General features: G+C 41.4%; 2 protein-coding genes across 4 annotated transcripts in view; one reads left to right on the forward strand and one right to left on the reverse strand.

The window, feature by feature from the left end:
* LOC117560838 (CUB and zona pellucida-like domain-containing protein 1) overlaps nucleotides 1-21,860 on the forward strand; it is a 121,887-nt gene extending 100,027 nt beyond the window's left edge. Inside the window, exons 14-31 of one of the 2 annotated variants that reach the window (XM_034237911.1) lie at nucleotides 15,213-15,257; nucleotides 15,471-15,569; nucleotides 16,144-16,188; nucleotides 16,402-16,500; nucleotides 17,075-17,119; nucleotides 17,333-17,431; nucleotides 17,967-18,011; nucleotides 18,095-18,193; nucleotides 18,648-18,680; nucleotides 18,783-18,881; nucleotides 18,955-18,990; nucleotides 19,074-19,218; nucleotides 19,365-19,576; nucleotides 20,148-20,323; nucleotides 20,435-20,665; nucleotides 20,740-20,900; nucleotides 21,370-21,614; nucleotides 21,703-21,860. In XM_034237911.1, coding sequence (XP_034093802.1) covers nucleotides 15,213-15,257; nucleotides 15,471-15,569; nucleotides 16,144-16,188; nucleotides 16,402-16,500; nucleotides 17,075-17,119; nucleotides 17,333-17,431; nucleotides 17,967-18,011; nucleotides 18,095-18,193; nucleotides 18,648-18,680; nucleotides 18,783-18,881; nucleotides 18,955-18,990; nucleotides 19,074-19,218; nucleotides 19,365-19,576; nucleotides 20,148-20,323; nucleotides 20,435-20,665; nucleotides 20,740-20,900; nucleotides 21,370-21,614; nucleotides 21,703-21,749 — 1,961 coding nt within the window. In that variant the 3' untranslated portion in view covers nucleotides 21,750-21,860. The remainder of the gene's footprint in view (nucleotides 1-15,212; nucleotides 15,258-15,470; nucleotides 15,570-16,143; nucleotides 16,189-16,401; nucleotides 16,501-17,074; nucleotides 17,120-17,332; nucleotides 17,432-17,966; nucleotides 18,012-18,094; nucleotides 18,194-18,647; nucleotides 18,681-18,782; nucleotides 18,882-18,954; nucleotides 18,991-19,073; nucleotides 19,219-19,364; nucleotides 19,577-20,147; nucleotides 20,324-20,434; nucleotides 20,666-20,739; nucleotides 20,901-21,369; nucleotides 21,615-21,702) is intronic. The other variant, XM_034237912.1, reaches the window with a different exon arrangement.
* LOC117560843 (serpin A3-3-like) lies at nucleotides 5,538-9,862 on the reverse strand. Of its 2 annotated transcripts, none has more exons than XM_034237921.1 (7): nucleotides 9,694-9,862; nucleotides 7,973-8,415; nucleotides 7,457-7,823; nucleotides 7,241-7,365; nucleotides 6,977-7,122; nucleotides 6,141-6,297; nucleotides 5,538-6,054 (listed from the first exon to the last, which is right to left on the reverse strand). In XM_034237921.1, the coding sequence occupies exons 2-7, from the start codon at nucleotides 8,378-8,380 to the stop codon at nucleotides 5,878-5,880; spliced, it is 1,380 nt and encodes a 459-aa protein (XP_034093812.1). In that variant the 5' UTR covers nucleotides 8,381-8,415; nucleotides 9,694-9,862; the 3' UTR covers nucleotides 5,538-5,877. The 2 variants fall into 2 exon arrangements, with proteins under 2 accessions (XP_034093812.1, XP_034093811.1); XM_034237920.1 differs by having other exon boundaries at nucleotides 7,973-8,418; nucleotides 9,694-9,832.
* Nucleotides 21,861-22,239: the final 379 nt, after the last annotated feature.

A 22,239-nucleotide genomic window follows, 5' to 3' on the forward strand; every position in this document is an offset into this window, starting at 1 on the left:
GTGGGTACACTGGGACACTTCCTTCTCTGTTGTCTGAGGACTCCAGGGCATGACATATCCAAGGCCATAAGTGGCGGAAGCTGGTAACTTAGTGTGCCCAAACTATCTAAAGCTATCTTATCAAAACATGTTGATGACTCTCTGTGGAACCAGTTAAATGGGCTAGTAAGAGACAGGCTCTCCAGAATTGACGTGGCAACCCACCCGTGCAGTCTCACCATGACTGCCGTGACTTGTGATGTGAATACTCTGGCCAGAAACTCCAAATAAATCACAGTGGTTTGACATCAAAGCTCCGTCTCTTCCCGTGTCTCCTTCCTGAGTCGGTGACTCCACTGCATTGCTACACAGAAGTTTCCTCTACACTCACCACAGCTAAGTCCTCCTACTACTCCAACCTCATCAGTTCTGGAAAAGGTAACACAAGAAACCTCTTCTCAACCGTCAGACACCTACTTCAACCTCCCACAACCCTCCCCACAGACATCTCATCTGATGATTGCAATGACTTTCTGAATTTCTTCAATAGCAAAATCAACACCATCCACCTGCAACTGGCTGCATCTACAACCTCCAAAGACGACCCACAGTGGCTGAGCTCCACCAGTCACCAGCTAATCCCCACCCTGTCCAATTTCTCGGCAGCTACTGAGTTCTCCATCACTGAGCTTATCCGTAAATCCAAACCTACTACCTGTCAGCTCGACCCACTGCCCTCGTTAAAACCTGTGTGCCCTCTACTTGCCCCTTGATCACAAGAATCATTAACTCGTCCCTCGCAACTGGAACTGTACCGCCAAACCTCAAAACTGCTGCAATAACACCAACACTCAAAAAACCTGGAGCTGACTGAGATGACCTGAATAACTACAGGCCCATCTCTAACCTCTCCTTCATCTCAAAAACCCTTGAAAGAGTGGTTGCTGACCAACTTCAACAACACCTGGACAAAAACAACCTTCATGAACCCTTCCAATCGGGTATTCCGCTCAAAGCACAGCACCGAAACAGCGCTGGTAAAAATCACCAACGACCTCCTCCGTGCAGCTGACTCTGGACTGCTCACCATCCTAATCCTCCTTGACTTCACAGCTGCCTTTGACACCATCTCACACGCACTGCTTATCATACGTGTGGCAGACATTGGGATCACTGGTACTGCACTCTGATGGTTTTCATCCTACCTCACAGACAGAAAACAATATGTCCGTCTCAGCACCCACCGGTCAAGCTGCTCCACTGTCTCACATGGTGTTCCTCAGGGGTCAGTATTGGGTCCACTCCTGTTTTTTATCTACCTACTCCCCCTTGGCACTATCCTCCGTCATCATAATGTCCATTTCCACTGTTACGCCGACGATACCCAGGTCTACATTTCCAGCAAACCCAACACTGCCCTCCCCCCAACCTCTCTCACCAACTGCCTCCAGGACATCAGGAGCTGGATGAGCAGGAACTTCCTAAAACTCAACGGCAGCAAAACCGAAGCCCTGCTGGTTGGCACCAAAACCACCCTCTCCAAAACCTCATCCTCCCCTTCCTCCAACCTCATAATTGATGGCTACTCCATCCCCTTCTCTGGACAAGTTAAGAGCCTTGGTGTCATCCTGGACAGCTCCCTCTCATTTTCACCTCACATAAATAACATCACCCGGACTGCCTTCTTCCACACACGCAACATCTCCAGACTCCGCCCATCCCTTTCTCAATCAAACACTGAAGTCCTGGTCAATGCATTTGTCACGTCCCGCATCGACTACTGTAACGCCATCCTCTCAGGCATACCCACCAAGCTCATCAATAAACTACAAATCATACGGAACTCCGCAGCCCGGATCATCACCGGCACCAAGGCCTCCGAAGACATCACCCCCATCCTCATCCAACTCCACTGGCTCCCTGTTCAATCCCGTATCAACTTCAAAAACCTACTGCTCACTTACAAAGCCCTACATTACATTGCATTTAGCTGACGCTTTTATCCAAAGCGACTTACAATAAGTACATTCGACCAGGAAGACACAACCTTGAAGAAAACAGAATCATATAAGTACATCAGGTTTCATAGAGCCAAACATTTCAAGTGCTACTCAACTGGCTTTAGATAAGCCAGTCCTTTATTAGTATATAAGTGCTTTGTTAATAAATCTATCGCTCGAAGTGGAGTCGAATGAGATGAGTTTTCAGTTTGCGCCGGAAGATGTGCAAGCTATCTGCTGTCCTGATGTCAATGGGGAGCTCATTCCACCATCTTGGAGCCAGGATAGCAAACCCACGTGTTTTTGCTGATGGGAACTTGGGTCCCCCTCGCAGCGAGGGTGCAGCGAGTCGTTTGGCTGATGCAGAGCGTAGTGCACGCGCTGGGGTGTACGGTTTAACCATGTCCTAGATGTACGAAGGGCCAGATCCATTCGCAGCATGGTAAGCAAGTACCAGTGTCTTGAAGTGGATTCTAGCAGTTACCGGAAGCCAGTGAAGGGAGCGGAGGAGCGGAGTGGTGTGGGAAAATTTAGGAAGGTTGAAGACCAGACGAGCCGCTGCATTCTGGGTGAGCTGCAGAGGTCGGATGGCACATGCAGGTAGACCAGCCAGGAGGGAGTTGCAGTAGTCTAGGCGTGAGATGACGAGAGCCTGGACCAGAACCTGTGTCGCTTTCTGTGTCAGCTGGGGACGTATCTTCCTGATGTTGTAAAGCGTGTATCGGCAGCAACGGGTTGTAGCAGCGATGTTTGCAGTGAAGGACAGGTTGTTATCTAGGGTCACACCCAGATTCCTTGCAGTCTGAGTCGGGGAAACAACTGAGGTGCCGATGTTGATTGTTAGGTCAAGAGTGGGACAATGTTTTCCCGGAAGGAAGAGCAGCTCAGTCTTGTCAAGGTTGAGCTTGAGGTGATGAGCAGACATCCACTGAGAGATGTCAGCTAGACAAGCAGAGATGCGTGCGACGACCTGGGTCTCTGAGCGGGGAAAGGACAGAATTAATTGGTTGTCGTCAGCGTAGCAGTGGTATGAAAAACCATGCGGGCTAATGACTGATCCGAGCGAGTTTGTGTACAGGGAGAAGAGGAGGGGACCAAGAACAGAGCTCTGAGGGACCCCTGTAGTTAAGTGACAAGGGTCGGACTCACACCCTCTCCAAGTCACCCTATAGGTACGGTCTTTGAGGTATGAGGTGAGGAGGGAAAGTGCAGAGCCTGAAACTCCAAGTTTTTGGAGAGTGCGAAGGAGGATCTGATGATTCACCGTGTCGAATGCAGCAGACAGGTCCAAAAGGATGATGACAGAGGAGAGGGAGGCTGCTTTAGCAGTGTGCAGTTCCTCAGTGACAGCAATGAGAGCAGTTTCTGTGGAGTGACCTGCCTTGAAACCAGACTGGTGCGGATCCAGAAGGTTGTTCTGATGGAGATAACAGGAGAGTTGTTTAAAGACAGCGCGTTCAAGTGATTTAGACAGGAACGGGAGTAGAGAGACAGGCCTGTAGTTTATAACATCTGACAGGTTGAGAGTGGGTTTCTTTAGGAGAGGGTTTACTCTTGCCTCCTTGAGACTGTTTGGAAAGTGACCAGAAGTTAGAGAAGTGTTAATGAAATGGGTGAGAAACGGTAGAATATCAGGAGCGATAGTCTGAAGGAGGTTTGAAGGGATGGGGTCCAGAGGACAGGTGGTAGGACGGGCAGAGGTAATGAGGGTAAGAACCTCACTTGGAGAGAGAGGGGAAAAGGAGGTTAGTGTGTGGGTGGAAGGAGGGTCTGGTGACCCAGTGGTGAGTAAAGGTGAGTCAGAAAAAGAAGAGCGAATATCATCAACCTTTTTTTCAAAGTGGGTAACAAAGTCGCTTGACAGAAGTGAGGAGGGGGGAGGGGCTTTTGGAGGGTCCTAGAGGGTGGAGAAGATGGAAAATAGTTTTTTGGGATTGGAATAGGAAGATTGGATCTTATCATGAAAGAAAGTGCTTTTTGCCCGAGAGATCGTAGCCGAGAAAGAGTAGAGGAGAGCCTGATAGGTTAGGAGGTCGTCACAGTGTTTGGATATCCACCGTTTCCGCTCTGCTGCCCTAAGGACGGTTCTATTAGCACGCAGTGCATCATTTAGCCAGGGAGCAGGAGGGGACTGACGAGCCTGCCGAGATGTGAGAGGACAGAGAGAGTCCAGAGTGGATGAGAGAGTAGAGAGGAGAGTTTCTGCAGCAGAGTTTGGAGGTAGTAGTTGGAACGAGTCAGAGGAAGGGAGGGCTGAGAGCACCGATGAGACAAAGGTAGAGGGGGAGAGGGAACGAAGGTTATGGCGGACAGGTGCAGGATGAGAAGAGATTAGTTTGTTATGTTTGGAAAGGGGTAGAGAGAATGAAATGAAGAAGTGATCGGATATGTGGAGCGGGTTTACAGAGAGGTTAGAAGTAGCGCAGTTCCTTGAGAATATGAGATCAAGGACATTACCAGCTTTATGAGTCGGTGGGGATGGAGACAGTGAGAAAGCAAAGGCGGTTAACAGAGATGTTAGTTCGTCTATCTTCCCAGTCTGGAGGTTGAAGTCTCCGAGAAGTACAGCGGGAGGGCCAGTTTCAGGGATGTGTGAGAGGAGAATATCTAATTCCTCCAAGAAGTCCCCCAAGGCACCTGGTGGACGGTAGAGAACAACAATGGTTAACTGTATAGGATGGGTTACTGTGACGGCATGGAATTCAAAGGTGGAAGGAGTGAAGTTAGGTAGCTTGAAGAGGGAAAAGCTCCATTTGGGAGAGAGCAGGAGACCAGTGCCACCTCCTCTGCCAGTTGGTCTGGGTGTATGGGAGAAGGAATATGCAGTGGAGAGAGCTGCTGGGGTGGATGTGTTGAATGGAGTAATCCACGTCTCAGTGAGAGCAAGGAAATCCAGAGACTGCAGGGAGGCGTAGCCAGAGATGAAGTCATTCTTAGGAACAGCTGACTGGCAATTCCACAGGCCACCTGAAACTAGATGTTGGATCTCAGTAGAGCATGTGGGATAGACGAGAGCAGGCCGGTTATAGCGATTATTACATAACCTGCCCCCCCCCCCCCCCCCCCCCCCCCCCCCCCCTATCTGGCTGACCTTCTTCAGGAGTACACCCCGTCTCGCACCCTCCGCTCCTCCTCTGCTGGTCTGCTGACCGTCCCCACCCCACGCCTCGTCACCATGGGTGCTCGGGCTTTTAGCTGCACTGCTCCCAGACTCTGGAACTCCCTCCCCCGCACATCCGACAGTCAGACACAATCACGATATTCAAATCCCAATTAAAAACCCACCTGTTCAAATCTGCTCACTGTAGTGCTCCCCATTATATGTTTGATTTGTGTCCACTTGACTGTCTCCTCCATGATTTCCTGTTTGTGTTTTTATCATGTTCTGTTGCCTATTAGCGTTTTTTATTTTTTTTTATTTTTAACAAATTGTACGGTGTCCTTGGGTTTCATGAAAGGCGCCTAAAAATAAAATGTATTATTATTATTATTATTTCCCTGCAGTCCAGTTTAGGTGGCTCATAAGATTGGACAGTCTTGGAAAGCACTAAACACAACTTCGGATACAAATGTTTTATTTCAGCAATCAAAAATCTTAACAAAACAAAAATAAACTCTTAGTTACAATATACAACGTATTAGTCGTTCGTCATGGAGAATTACTACATTACTACAGAACTCTGCTATAATACATTTTACTGAAAAAAACAAATTAGCATTTTAACAGGCTGCTTGAAAACAAGTTAAAGTAACAGCTTTTCATAAATACTGAGAGGACATCAGCTAGGTTGAGAGGAATAACACTGTTGAATTATATATTACACATTATTCATGTGTGTAAATGTGTTCAACCGGAACACAAAAGTATGATCTAAATGAGTTAAAGTACTATTTAATTTCACAGAGTAGGGTTGACGATCTTGCCCATTAGGAGGACGGCTCTTGAGTCTCCCTCTATGACGGAGAAGAAGAACGGCCGGTTGATGGACAGTTTCAGAGGGACGCCCGCTTCCTGGGTCTTATCCTGAAGTTCTGCTCCTTCCTCGGACATCTCAAACGTCACCTTGTTGACCGCCTGGAGGACACAGAGATGTGTTGATGATGCAAACACACACAGTGAGTGTTTCTTTTTTAATAATATGAGAAGATCATGTAGTTTACCTGATCTATAGTAAAGGGTTGGATGTTGCTGAGTCTGGTGAACTCCGCTTCGGAGCCCAACAGCTTGGCCCCGACTATCGGAGACATCTTGGTCAGCAGGTCACGGAGGTCATTCACAGAGGACATGGAGAACTTTGGGAGGGACAGCTCCAACAGACTGTGGGGATAGAGATACTACGTTTTAAAATCTTTGAACTGAAATGGGAGTGTACGTGACTCTCTCGTCCCTTTAACAATCTTAACCTTTATTTGCTCTTCATTGAAAAAGTATCGATTAACTGATAGACGGTTACTTGCTATGTTTTTGTTGTTGTTTTTAACTTTTTAAGCCAATATAATTGCATATGCTCCATAACCCGGAACTATATTATTACAATCATGCAAACAAATGTTTTCGTTATCTTAAAAACTAGTAGGCTAATTGATAATGATGGAAAAAATATATATTTGTACCTCACTTTATTTATTAAATACATTTAATATTTTTTTTACAACTCTTTTAGTGATTTTATGATATGTGTTCTCACTTTTATTTAATTTTTCTGTTCTAGACTTTTTCCACTTCTCTGATTCTGAAACTGCAATATTTAACTAATACACAATTATGATGCAATAAATTGTAATTCCACAAAATCACCATAAAATTATGAAATAAGCTATTCAACACAAGTGAAATTGTGAAATGCTATATCCAAGTGCAAGTCTCATGACGTTGATGACATTAAAAAAGAATGTATAATGAAAATGAAACACCAGAGATGCTTCAGATTTCTGGTCAATCAGTTGGAATACATCTGGATTTGACGTTTTTTTTGTTTTAATAGGACAACACTCACCCCTCCTGGAGGCTCTCCTGCCAGACGGGGATGACTGTGAGCAGCTTTGACTCAATGTCCTTCATGTTGGCTCCTTCATGAGGCAGAACCAACAACATGTGGGAGCGCTTGCTCAGAGACAGCTTCACAACCGTGCACCGCCGTACCTTCATGGTATCAAAGGACAATTATTACGGTTGAATACTCATTCAAGTCCTTTTTATATTTTCAATACAAAAATGAACCAACACAAAGCACGACAAAGTCCCTTGAATTAAGTTTTACCTTATCATTGTGGTAGTGGTACTGACCCGTGTGGGTCATCAGGGGAGTCATCACTGTGGTTGTTTCATCCACATAAAACTCCTGCAGGGAGGTCTTCTCTGGCTGAAAAGCTGTCCTCCAGTTGCCTGAACAGACACAACCAAAGAACACAATCAGGTACTGCAAGGTGGTGCAGGTTGGGGTAAGGGTTAGAAGATAAGAACAGCAGATACATACCTTGGAAGTTGAAGGAAGAAACAAACAGCAGGTCACTGCTGGAGTTCAGATCTTTGAAGATGCCCTTCACCTTCCCATTTGACGTCTTCTCCAGGAAGCTGTTCACCAGATGCTCGGCCTCCTGTGGATTCGAGAAGTCCACGCCGCGGGTGAACGATGTGTCAGAGAAATCCTGTGTGCCTTGAATAAAGTCCTCTGACAGTTGAGCGTCCTGGCGAGAGAAGGTCCAGACCTGGGTGGTGATTTCATCTTTTGGCCCGTCGTCCACCAGAGAGTTAATGCCCTGCAGGGTCTTGAGGAGCTCGTGTCCGTCCACCAAGGACACACAGTCCTCCCTGTCGGTTTCAATGCGCAGGCTTAGTAGATCCTGGAAGGAAAGGAGTGAATTTAGAAAGACTTACTTCTCTGAGTGAAAGTACAACACCAGATGAGAAAAATTGTTACGGAAAAAAGCAGGATATGCATGCCTTGAACGTCTTTGGTCTATCTCTACAAAAACAAATCAAAATCAAAGACCTGGTATGGCATTGCTGTCTTTGTGGAGACCCCCAGGTAGAAGGTGATGAGGGAACCAAAGGTGTTGACCGGAGACAGGAGAATGTTGGTGCCTGGCTGCTGCCTGCTGAGAGCCTCGTACAATCTCAGGCCCAGAGTGTTCAGCAGCTGTGCCAGGACCGCTGTCTTCGTTGTGATGTTATGCCTCTGGGCGTCCACCTCCAACTGGTCCCTGTTGTCTGGTGTCATGACTTCGATATCAAGGGGGGCCACAGGAACCGTGTGCAGAGGCTTGGACGTCTTGGTCTGCAGGGTCTCGCAGCTGACATTAGCGACAGCAAAGAGGGAGAAGGGGTGGACGTAGACACGGTTGGCTTGACTTCCTGAGAGGTAGCAGCAGAGCAAGAGGGCTGCGAGAGACGACCGCATTTTCCCTTTTGATGATAGTCACCTTACAATAGATTCTTCTGTGGGAGACGGATATTTTTAGTAAGCATATGAATTACCTTGAGTATATCTTGTGCCTCCTGAGTCTAAGTGCGCATTGAGTTCTACATCAATATTAGTTTGGCTTTCGTCTGAAATCTGGCTGGATCTGGTTTTTTGTCTCCGACAGGATTGGCTGGCAGGAACATTGGACATAGAGCGGCATGTCAATGATGGATTGATTTCTCTTTGTGTGTCCTCTCCTGCTGCCCAATGAATGAGAGCAGGCATTACCCTCTGCAACAGAGGTCGCATAGATAATGAAGACGCATCTACGTTGCTGTGGGCAAATTTGTGTGTGTTCACTGATTAAAATAAGATGGATGTTTCATTTGGATATTGTTTTCTTTCTTTAAATCCTGGTATCGCAGCGTTTCAATCTGGGGCGCCAACTGAGCGTGTACATTTAGTCATTTAATCCAAACTGTTACCATACACAAAACGGTGGGCAATATTATTTGGACATTTTAAGTTATATTAACGGTCCAAATAAACACATCTAGAATGAATGGATTCAGGTTAGAAAATACACTTTTTCACACACATGAAGTACATTTTAAAAACATTTCTGACAAGTTCATTGAGTAACTTTGTTTAGGGAGTGCCTAACAAATGAGACTAAACAATGTTTTAAATACTACAGTTGGCCATCTAAGCTAAACTGACAACTTTCGCTCCTTTATTGTGAACATATTATGTGTTAAGCTACAATGTAGGAGAGTAGCTTGGGTGAAAGCTCTTGTGCAAAAATAGGACTATATCCTGTGAGTTAAACGTGCAGAAATGTGGACTGATGGACTCTTGGAAGGGGTGAACAAACACTAGATTTTCCTCTATTAGGAAATGTACAACAGGACATGGCCTTAGTCTCTAATCAATATAACCATTGCACTCAAATGTTCTTATAAACAACCAGCACACCTGTGTACCCAGTGATTTAATGACAACATGTTTTCTGCCAAATTCAGAATCTTTGACCGCATTATTTCATGCGATCTGATTCATTATAACCTTCAAGTAGCAACTCTACAGAAATTAGTTGCACTTTTTTTTTTAATGAACTTAAGCAACTCATTGAATAAAACGTTTTGTCCAAGAGAGTTGGACAAAGAACATTATATTTGGGTTTTGTGGAACATAATTGGATTAGTTAAATCAGTTATAGAGTTCCAAACATTGCCCCTCACCTCTGAAGGGTTTGGATATTCACTGCACAATCAAAAGGCAAATGAGATCAAATCAAAGCTTGCTCTTACCGAGTGTGTCTGCTGCTGCTGAGTGAGGTGCTGAATGAGGTCCAGGCTGCTCGGCTCCCTCAATTTAACACAGGCCAGCCTCGCTGCTCCCACTCTGGTTACTGATTAACCAAAGCAGCATTGAGTCAGGGGCTCTGCTGTCATGATTTCTACCCCGCTTTGTACTGACGCACTGCTACTGCTATAGAGAAATAGGTCTGACAGAGAGACAACACAATGTCCCTCTTCATGTTGACTTAAGGAAGATGATGCAAACTCATCCTGGAGGGGGAGAAAGCAGGGATAAACTTTCCAATAAAGACAGATAGGAAGCACGGGGACAGCCAGGCTTGTTTTTGTTTGAGATTGACTCACTGACATGTCATCATATTGTTGGGTCATGTTTTTGTGAAGCGGGGAAATGTGGTCTTCCAAATGTTGCTCATATACTCGGGGTCAAACACGTCTCAAACATGACTCACTTAAAATCTATACAGTAAAGGCAAAAAGAGGACAGCTTTATTTCCTGTCAAATTATTTTATTCTGCTATCATTCTATGTAACTCATACTCTTTCTCTAAATCCAGAAACAATCCATATGAATCTTCTTTCACATTATTTATTCCATGCCATTAGTGCAAATTGCAGAAATGCTTATTTAAAACACAATAGCTGATTGAATCATGACAAATGTTATGGCACCCCACATTTTCTATACTTAATAACCATCTGCAACTGAGAGAACACATCGGATTTGATGCGAATGTACAAATAAAAAAGTACTGTCTCTTTATCGTGTGAAGCTGTTGTAAGTTCTAAAGATAATAAGCCCAACTAGTTCTAGTGAAAGCAACTCTCAGATTTTCTTTATAGGCAGATAAACATGTTCATTAAGCTGATTTCTAATATATTAGCTAATATTTAGCTAATGTTCCATATTAAAAGGCCACATCCGTGACTCAAATAAGGAAAATCCTGAACACACAGCTGATTCAACAGGACAGGGTTCACTGTTTTTTCTCACCAGAAAGAGAAACACTGGTTACGTTTAGTGTTTTACAGCCCGGTTTTATCCTTTTTAAACATTGTAAATTATTATAACGGGAAGTTAGGAGTCTATAAAGCAAAAATTACGACTTTCTTGTAAGCTGACAATTTGACAGATAAGTATTCAAGGTCACTCAACTAACTGTTCACAATGTCAAACTGATAAAGAACATTCATGCTTCTTCTTCTTCTTCTGTCCTCGTTTCAACCAATGACACATCGCTACTGTATGTTGCACGTTCACCATACAGTGTGTTTTTGTGTAGCAACTCATTGATACAAATATTAAGTCTAATATTCCCAATTTACCAAATAAACACATTAAAAAAATGTATGACAATGATCATATTTTTTTTTAATAGTTTTTTTAGGTTTATACTTGAAGAATAAAATGGATGATCATAGATGAAAGCAAAGTATGAAATGGCTGTACATTTTAAAAGGTCATTTATAATATTTGATTTATACAACCACAAATATAATATATAACTAAATGAGATGTTTGATATGTATTTTAGATACGCCTTATAATTGGATAATATATACAATCCAACCCATAAGAGATTAATACAATGTTGCATTAAACAAATGCAACATGATTTTAAAATGTTGACTTTCAGCAAATAAAAGGTATTTTTACTTTGTTCACCATGTTTGTTCAGCAAGTCAGCATGCTAACAATTGCCAATTCATTAACATTTGCTATTAATACAGCTAAGGCTTTCTGCTGAAATGATTTGCCAGAAAACACATGTAGACAAAGTTAAATTACTTGTGTTACATGTGTGCATGTAAAGGACAGGACAAATATACATTTCTGTAAAGATTTAACATAAATGAAACAACATCAGTATTTTACTATCATTTTTATAAAAATGTTTTTAACATCTCCAGTTACAGTAACAGCAATGCAACTGATGCAGCAGGATTGGTGTAGTTACAAGAGTCAGTGACACATCTTCAGATGTTAGCTACACATGTAAGATCATACTTGATATTTTATTATCTGCCCATCTGTAAGTTCCCAAAAGCCCTTGTGAAGTTGAAAGGTATTTTTACATTACATTGCATTTAGCTGACACTTTTATCCAAAGCGACTTACAATAAGTACACTCCACCAAGAAGATACAAACTTGAAGAAAACAGAATCATATAACTACATCAGGTTTCACAGAGCCAAACCATTTTAAGTGCTACTCAACTGGCTTTAGATAAGCCAGTGCATTGTTGGAATATAAGTGCTTTGTTAATATATAAGTGCTTAGTTTTTCTAATGCAAACATCCTTAAACACATCCTGAAACCAAATGTGAACAATCTTTGTGTAAGCTTCATGATAGTTAACTAAGTGCTGTCTTTCCAATGAATGAGTAATCAATCAGTATCAATGTTGGTGGTTTGAGACACTTTATGGGTGCCACGTCAAGGTGTCTGCCTATATAAGCTGCAGTGTTCAGCATGTGAAGCAGGTTGGCAGGTAAAGGAATTCGCCATGTGGACTCTTGTGGTTCTTTGCAGCGTGATTGCCTCACTTGGAGTGCAAGGTATTGTGCATAATTTTCTTATTGTCGTTTGTGTCTCTTTGGTTTTGGATTAAGGGTTTATGGATGTTGTTAATCATTCCTTTGTTTTTCTCATCAGGTGCTGATCAGATCCAAAACAGTGAGGAAAAGAATCTGGCAACAGGTTCTCCAGGTAAAAAAATTAAATCAATAATTTAAAACAGGTAAAAAGGTTACCACCAAAATTAGCAGCATAATGTCAGATCATGGTTCTGATTTATACCTAAAAAATAACTGATTTAATATGTAGTTCTAAATAACTTGCAGGTACAAAGGTAACTGTTTACAAGGAGGATGACACTCTTCATGACACTAATGAAGCAGCAAAGTGTTGCTTTCCAAATCATTTAAGAATTAACTATAGCCTACAAACTGAAAGCATTTTTAATGTTTAGTTTTTGTCTGTAGGAGAATGACACAGATCACATGTTATGACCCTTATGGTTCTCATACGTAAACAATGAAACATAACATTATGTTGAGAGCCTAACTGTGTGTTTTCAGTGATGGTGATTGTTCTGTCTGCTCTTTCCACAGATTCCTGCCTAAATAGCTGTGGCAACCATGTTGGAAACTGCTCTTGCTCTTCAAGCTGTGGAAGCAATGGGGACTGCTGTCCAGACTATTATGGTAAGCCCCTTATTGGAACTTTTATTTATAACATAGGTTTTTTATATTTTGTTATACATGTACTTTTTGCTTGAGTTAGGATCTAAATACCTTTTCTATCACTGGGGTGAACCAGCAAAACAATCATTGATATATTTAATAAGAGAAAACAACAAATAGGGGTTTAGGTTCATAAGTATATATAAGTGTATGTGCTTACTCCATCGCACCATTGTCCTATCTCTACAAAACGTTTCATTTGTGATTTTTAATATATACACTTTATATTAATATGTGTGTACATATAGTCAACTGTACTTACCTTGTATATATTTGTTGTCCTTGTTTTACCTGCAGAACAAAGACCTGTATTTCTTTGTTTGCACATTGATAGCAACAGAAATGAGGAGTCAAATTCCTTGCACACACATTGGCCAATAAAGCTGAAGCTGAATCTGATTCTGATACACCAACCAATCTAATATTTCTGCTTTACAGATTACTGCTCTTCTACAGCTGAACCAGCAGCACGTACAGGTATTGTTCATTTCACTCAGGTAACGTTTTATTTTTAAAAAAAAGTCAAGTTATCACTCTTTAAAGTACATGTTGTTTCCCATAGCTCGGTCCTCATGTCGTTACAACTGCGGCTGGAACATGGGAACCTGTTCCTGCTCAAGCTCTTGTCAATACTATGGCAACTGTTGCCATGACTACAACTGTAAGTGCCAAGTCTAACAAATCAACGGGTAAACGACCTTTAGCAGCCGAGGAGAAATCACTCTGTCAAACTCACTGAAATGATGTGCAGAGAATGACACATTTCCCCTTTTGTTGAAGAGCTATAGGTGTATTCCAGAAATGTAAAGTACAATCAATCAAGTATTGACTTAAGTCGGGTACTTTTACTTTTAATTGAGTATTGTTATAATATGCTGCTTTATACTTCTACTCCACTACGATTTGGGAGCTAATATTATACTGTTTACTCCATCACATTTATTTAGACAAAATCAGTTACTTTTCAGATTCAGGCTAAAACAAACTTTCAATAAACTAATATATAAAAATGATATATAATTATATGTTCATATATCCAACAGCAGAATAACTGAAAGTAGCTCCACTTTAACAGCTGTGATTAACACGTAAATGCATTAACACAAATAATACAGTAATTTAATATATATGATTCGGGACACTACTACACACAGTAAATACTTTTGGATTTTGTACTTTTACTTAAGTAAGATTTTATATGCAGGACTTCAACTTCACTGTAGTATTTCTACTTTACTTAAGTACGATATATGACTACTTCTTACAACACTGGTGTTTTCTAATGAATATGCAGTAAGACAAAGATTAAAGTTTGTTATTCTCTCTCTTTCTCTCTATCTAGATTACTGCCCTGCAAGCTCTACCCCGGACCCTTACGTGACACGTATGTACAACTCTTCAAGCTACTAAGAAAGAAAAAGAAAGAAAGACAGCCTTTTATTACAAAAGTTATTATCTCCAGCTACCAGTCCACACTCCAGACCCTACAGACTGAGCTACTGCGGCCTCTTTACTCACGTTTACCCATTTACCTTCAGCTATTTCATTTGTAACATTTCCTTTATACTGTTCTGTTAACGTCACCCTGTCTCTCCTACAGCTCGGCCCTCGTGTCGTTACAACTGTGGCGGGCACATGGGAAGCTGCTCCTGCTCAAGCTCTTGTCAAAACTATGGAAACTGCTGCTACGACTACTATTGTAAGTGTCAAGACTCACAAATCAGAGCAGGATCTGCATCCCTCTCTCAGTGAGGGAGGTATGTTCATATACAGACATGTTGGGTTACAATGTTTTGTTTAGTTGTTTTTGAGTCTGTTTGTATGGGATTTGATGGACCTGTAGCATCTAGCTCTTCTGCCCTCCGGTAGATCCTACAGGTCCATCAAGTCTCGTACAAACAGAATCAAATACCGTATTTACATGAGAGCCATACAATAACTCATTACTGTCTAAAAACGATCTAGCACCACAACACATACTGTTACAGACAATTTCCAACTGCACTGCACTTCAACACATATTTATTTATTCCCATGTTAATGAATTTATTAAGTGATAGACTCAATGATTGCAAAATCTCAATTCCTGTGTTTTTTCCTGTATAGTAAATCGTATTTATTGTATGTGTGTGTATGCGTGTGTATGCGTGCGTATGTGTGCGTATGTATATTTACATAAATGTATGTAGGTATAAATACATATTATTATTACATTTTTAGAGGTGTGAACAATTGTAATCACTTTACTGTCTTTTTTGTGTAGCCACCTGCCGGCCAACTACAGTAGCACCTACACAGACCCCAACAGGTATAAAACGCTCTCAACAACCTACATTTGGAATAGTAAATATTTATTATCAATTACTGATACGTTGAAATACTCTCTACCCTGCTACAACACCCTCAGGTATGAAAACATTCCCGAAACCTATAGAGTATGCGGGAGAAAACAAGCCTATAATTTATCCCGTTTACAGGAGATATTACTGATATGTTTTATTACTTCCCCTGTGTCTCTAAGCTCGGCCCTCGTGTCGTTACAACTGTGGCGGGCACATGGGAAGCTGCTCCTGCTCAAGCTCTTGTCAATACTATGGAAACTGCTGCTACGACTATTACTGTAAGTGCCAAGACTCACAAATCAGAGCAGGATCTGCATCCCTCTCTCAGTGAGGGAGGCCTGTTCATATACAGACATGTTGGGATACAATGTTTTGTTTAGTTGTTTTTGAGTCTGTTTGTATGGGATTTGATGGACCTGTAGCATCTAGCTCTTCTGCCCTCCGGTAGATCCTACAGGTCCATCAAGTCTCGTACAAACAGAATCAAATACCGTATTTACATGAGAGCCATACAATAACTCATTACTGTCTAAAAACGATCTAGCACCACAACACATACGGTTACAGACAATTTACAACTGCACTGCACTTCAACACATATGTATTTATTCCCATGTTAATGAATTTATTAAGTGATAGACTCAATGATTGCAAAATCTCAATTCCTGTGTTTTTTCCTGTATAGTAAATCGTATTTATTGTATGTGTGTGTATGCGTGTGTATGCGTGTGTATGCGTGCGTATGTGTGCGTATGTATATTTACATAAATGTATGTATGTGTAAATACATATTATTATTACATTTTTAGAGGTGTGAACAATTGTAATCACTTTACTGTCTTTTTTGTGTAGCCACCTGCCGGCCAACTACAGTAGCACCTACACAGACCCCAACAGGTATAAAACGCTCTCAACAACCTACATTTGGAATAGTAAATATTTATTATCAATTACTGATACGTTGAAATACTCTCTACCCTGCTACAACACCCTCAGGTATGAAAACATTCCCGAAACCTATAGAGTATGCGGGAGAAAACAAGCCTATAATTTATCCCGTTTACAGGAGATATTACTGATATGTTTTATTACTTCCCCTGTGTCTCTAAGCTCGGCCCTCGTGTCGTTACAACTGTGGCGGGCACATGGGAAGCTGCTCCTGCTCAAGCTCTTGTCAATACTATGGAAACTGCTGCTACGACTATTACTGTAAGTGCCAAGACTCACAAATCAGAGCAGGATCTGCATCCCTCTCTCAGTGAGGGAGGCCTGTTCATATACAGACATGTTGGGATACAATGTTTTGTTTAGTTGTTTTTGAGTCTGTTTGTATGGGATTTGATGGACCTGTAGCATCTAGCTCTTCTGCCCTCCGGTAGATCCTACAGGTCCATCAAGTCTCGTACAAACAGAATCAAATACCGTATTTACATGAGAGCCATACAATAACTCATTACTGTCTAAAAACGATCTAGCACCACAACACATACTGTTACAGACAATTTCCAACTGCACTGCACTTCAACACATATGTATTTATTCCCATGTTAATGAATTTATTAAGTGATAGACTCAATGATTGCAAAATCTCAATTCCTGTGTTTTTTCCTGTATAGTAAATCGTATTTATTGTATGTGTGTGTATACGTGTGTATGCGTGTGTATGCGTGCGTATGTGTGCGTATGTATATTTACATAAATGTATGTATGTGTAAATACATATTATTATTACATTTTTAGAGGTGTGAACAATTGTAATCACTTTACTGTCTTTTTTGTGTAGCCACCTGCCGGCCAACTACAGTAGCACCTACACAGACCCCAACAGGTATAAAACGCTCTCAACAACCTACATTTGGAATAGTACATATTTATTATCAATTACTGATACGTTGAAATACTCTCTACCCTGCTACAACACCCTCAGGTATGAAAACATTCCCGAAACCTATAGAGTATGCGGGAGAAAACAAGCCTATAATTTATCCCGTTTACAGGAGATATTACTGATATGTTTTATTACTTCCCCTGTGTCTCTAAGCTCGGCCCTCGTGTCGTTACAACTGTGGCGGGCACATGGGAAGCTGCTCCTGCTCAAGCTCTTGTCAATACTATGGAAACTGCTGCTACGACTATTACTGTAAGTGCCAAGACTCACAAATCAGAGCAGGATCTGCATCCCTCTCTCAGTGAGGGAGGTATGTTCATATACAGACATGTTGGGATACAATGTTTTGTTTAGTTGTTTTTGAGTCTGTTTGTATGGGATTTGATGGACCTGTAGCATCTAGCTCTTCTGCCCTCCGGTAGATCCTACAGGTCCATCAAGTCTCGTACAAACAGAATCAAATACCGTATTTACACGAGAGCCATACGAGAACTCATTACTGTCTAAAAACGATCTAGCACCACAACACATACAGTTACAGACAATTTGGAACTGCACTGCACTTCAACACATATTTATTTATTCCCATTTTAATGAATGTATTTATTAAGCGATAGACTCAATGATTTCTAAATTCCGTTTTTTTTCCTATATTGTAAATTGTATTTATTGTATGCGTGCGTATGTATGCATGTTCTTATGTATGTATGTGTAAATACATATTATTATTTTAAGAATGATTAGAGGTGTGAACGATTGTAATCACTTTACTGTCTTTTTTGTGTAGCCACCTGCCGGCAAACTACAGCTGCACCTACACAGACCCCAACAGGTATAAAACACTCTCAACAACCTACATTTGGAATAGTAAATATTTATTATCAGTTACTGATACGTTGAAATACTCTCTATAAGGACGGCAATCATGTCGTAACTACTGTGGCTACTACCTGACAACCTGCTCCTGCACAACCTCTTGTCGAGGCCAAGGAAACTGTTGTTATGATTACAACTGTAAGTATAATTTACCACAAAGATGCTCGGGGAAGTCTCTGTACACTACGATCACCATTTCTGAAGAAAAGCATGTTGCATCATCTTCTCTATTTACTGAATTATTATCATGAAAATGACTTTGAAGTGGTGTAATCATTTGTTTACTCTCAATAGGATGTACTGTATTTCCCCTTGAAACAGGATGATACCTTTATGAACTCTCAACCAAAGAGATACTAGTTAAAGAAGAGCAAAGCGTAATAATTTATTGCAGATTTACCTACTGTGAACGATTATAGATTCACAGTTTTCCAGACATTTATGTTTCATGTGGTTAAGGTCTCCTCAGTTCCTGTTTTTTTCTGTTTTGGCATGTCCCTTCTGTGTCTTCTTGAATGCCTAACTATGCTGGAAACAGTATTAATTGTGATTTAAAAGATTGTAATAATTGTGTACTCTCTTTGTCATGTAGCACAATGCCTTGCACCTGGCACAACACCCTCAGGTATGAAAATTGTTCAGAGTATGTGGGAAAAAACAAGCCTATAATTTATTCCGTTTACAGGAGAGAAACTGATATGTTTTATTACTCCCCTGTGTCTCTAAGCTCAGCCCTCCTGTCGTTACAACTGTGGCCGACACATGGGAAGCTGTTCCTGCTCAAGCTCTTGTCAATACTATGGAAACTGTTGTAATGACTACTACTGTAAGTATCATGTCCCACACAATTGGCACAGTTTCTACACAAAAACTGAAACCCACCTTGTTTTTGTCAACAGCCTACTGCCAAGTCACAACTGACATGCCAACTACAGGTAGGACCCTTAGTGTGCAACATGAGCCTCTTGTACTGTATAGTTTACTCCAATGACACTTGTGTTATGTTCTTCACGGTCAGCATCGCCCTGTGGAGGCTCTCTGTACGGCTCTGGTTCCTTCTCCAGCCCGAACCATCCCAACAGCTACCACAATAACGCCAACTGTGTGTGGCAGCTCAGGGCTGCACACGACCAACGAATCTTCCTGTCTTTCGACTACCTGCAGTGAGTGAAGAAAACACTCCCTTTTGGAGAACATTCGTATATTAGCAGCTTTTCTGTCTTAATTTAACTTGTGGGGAATTTGGCACTCAATGTGTTATCAACTCATTATGCAAGTCAATAATTTGTGGCTGTCATCTTAAAAACAGATTGGAGAACTGCTGCGGCTGTGACTATATTAACGTCTACGATGGGCCGTCTGTTAACTCAAGATTTCTGGGTAAAGTGTGCAACGACAGTCTACAACAGAGTACTTTCTACTCCACCTCCAACTACATGACGGTGCTCTTCCAGACTGATGGCTCTGTGGTTGGTCGAGGGTTCAATGCTGACTTCATTAGCTCTCTGCCAGCAAGCTCAGGTACTGTTATTGTTACTGTTAAATGTATTATGACATTATATTTGGGTGAAATGTTTCGTGTAGATTGACAAAGATGGCAAGGTTTTGGCATGATATAGTATATACACCAGGTTTACCATCTTCGTTTAAAACAACACAAGGTGATACAACATACAAGTGAATCTGATGTTAAGGTCATTACCAGTATTTTATCAAATAAAAAGGAATGGGAAAAAATCAAATGTACACCTGAGGATGGTGCTATATGGAAAGTAAAGGACCAAAGTTATTATATTTAATCTTGATGGGGACATGAATACAAGCACCAACTTTCATTGCAATCCGTGCAGTATATGTTAATGCATTTTATTTTAAACCACAAATGTGAACCTCAGGAAGAACGAGGGGATCACTGCAGTCAGAAGGTTCAACCTCTGGGGATCATGAACATCTGCACAAAAGTTCATACTAATCCTGTTAATTGTATTACATATATTTCAGCGGACAAACCAACCATGTGTAATCTTAAACCTTTATTCTAAAAGTAATTCAAACTGTCGTAAATATCCTGTGAAAACGATTATTTTGTCAGGTCGAGTGGACTGTTCCTCAGACAACATGAACATTGTGATCGAGAGGAGTTACCTCAACTCTCTCGGCTACGACGTCCAGAGTTTGTATCTGAATGACCAGTACTGCAGACCCCAGGTTTCCAGTTACCAGGTGGTCTTCAACTTCCCCATTAACACCTGTGGCAATGTTCGAAAGGTACACAACTTAGGCTAAGTTGCTTACTTAAAAATGAACAACATACATTACTTCCTGACTCAAATAATTGTCATAATTAGAGGCTCTTTTCCAATATCTTCTGTTTACCAGTTTGAGAATGGCAGCATTGTGTACACTAACTCTCTCCGAGCCTACGCCTCCACCTCTGGCGAGATCACCCGCCAGTCTCACTTTAAGATGAACGTGGGCTGTCGGATGGAGCCGGATTCAGTGTCCCAGATCATGTACGTTGTCCGTCACAATGATAACAGCAGCATTACCGGAACAGGCAGATTCAATACCAGCATGGCGCTCTACACATCCTATAACTTCTACTATCAGGTGTGTTAAAAAAAATGAAATTCCTTCTGTAAATACCTAGTTACAAATCTGACGTTTTGCTTTTACACTTTTAGGTGACGGAGGTTCCATACATGGTGACGCTCAACCAGTACATGTATGTCCAAGTGGACCTGGGGAGGGGGGACAGCTCCCTGGTCCTCTATCTGGACACCTGTGTGACCTCACCATCGCCCCATGATTTCCAGAACAGATCTCACTACCTGGTCCGCAACGGGTGAGATGACAGTATGCTGTGTTTCAGTGAAGATTGAGTAAAACCTGCACTTTGTTCAAAGTACAGGCAGAGCTGTGTGATTTGTGACATTTGAAAATCAAGTGAAGTACATCAAACATCAGTAATGGAAAGTTACAGAACACAATTAGTAAATTATTTTTCTTTGATGTACTTTTCTTATACATTTCTGACAGAAATATTGTAACATGTAACACTTGATATGTCCATTGTTTGAAGAATGAGTAGATTTTTATACAAACAGTAAACATAAGTACAATTCTGAATGTAGGACTTTTCTTGCAATGGAATATTTTTGAATTGTGTGAATTGAATTGTCTATTTGATATAGAATCTAATATTTTCTTTAATCAGTTAAGTATTAAAATATAGAAATACTTACCGGACCTAGCTTTTTCTGATAACCGGACATAGTAATATTCTCCAGTAACACTGTCTGTTTCTCCTTTAGCTGTCCTGTGGATAACACCTACTATGCCTACGTCAGTGGCACCCATCCCTATGCCCGCTTCAGATTTCAGGCCTTCCAATTCCTGCGAGCCACAGAGTCGGTGTACATCCAGTGCAAGGTCCTGATATGCCTCGCCTCTGACAACAATTCCCGCTGCCGCCGTGGATGCTACAACCGTGCCGCCAGAGACGTGGGGTCAAAACACGACAGCCAAACTCTGGTCCTGGGTCCCATCCAACTCAAAGGTCTGTAGTCATCTACTTGGTTTTGGTAGGGATGTCATAACCTTAAGAAAACTGTACAATAAAACACAAGTCACTTTCTCTTTGACAGAACCAGAGAAACAGGAGGAAGAGACTCCTAAGCAGGAGAAGGCTTAACTTGATTCTGCGGCTTCAATCATCTTCACTGTTCTTTTTGTTCATTGTGACAATGAATCAGCACTTCTTTCCTTTCATCATTAACTGATTAAAAGCATCCTCAAAAGACAATATGTGTTTGTATATTTCATCATGACATACTCTCAAGTGAACTTTAAATATTTTAAACCCATGATAAAAATATCACTGTTATTAATTTCCGTACTTGAACACAAATAAGATGAAGAAAAAGGATGACAGAAGACACAGTGCAGTAAATTAGAAAACACTTTACTTATAAATTAGTAAGATTAATCCATCTCACAATGAAATGATTTGCCATCCCAGAGGGGGAGAATGATCGCCATCCACTGTTACCTATGAACCTATGACACAGAGAACATAAGGCAGTCATTACTGGATGCTCCCAGTACTGGTAAGCATGGCAACAAGGAGGTGGTCCTAGAAACAGTAACTATGTTCTTCCCGCATGTTGCTAAGCAACAAACAA

Source organism: Gymnodraco acuticeps, unplaced genomic scaffold (assembly GCF_902827175.1).
Source record: "Gymnodraco acuticeps unplaced genomic scaffold, fGymAcu1.1, whole genome shotgun sequence".
Taxonomy (NCBI): Eukaryota; Metazoa; Chordata; class Actinopteri; order Perciformes; family Bathydraconidae; genus Gymnodraco; species Gymnodraco acuticeps.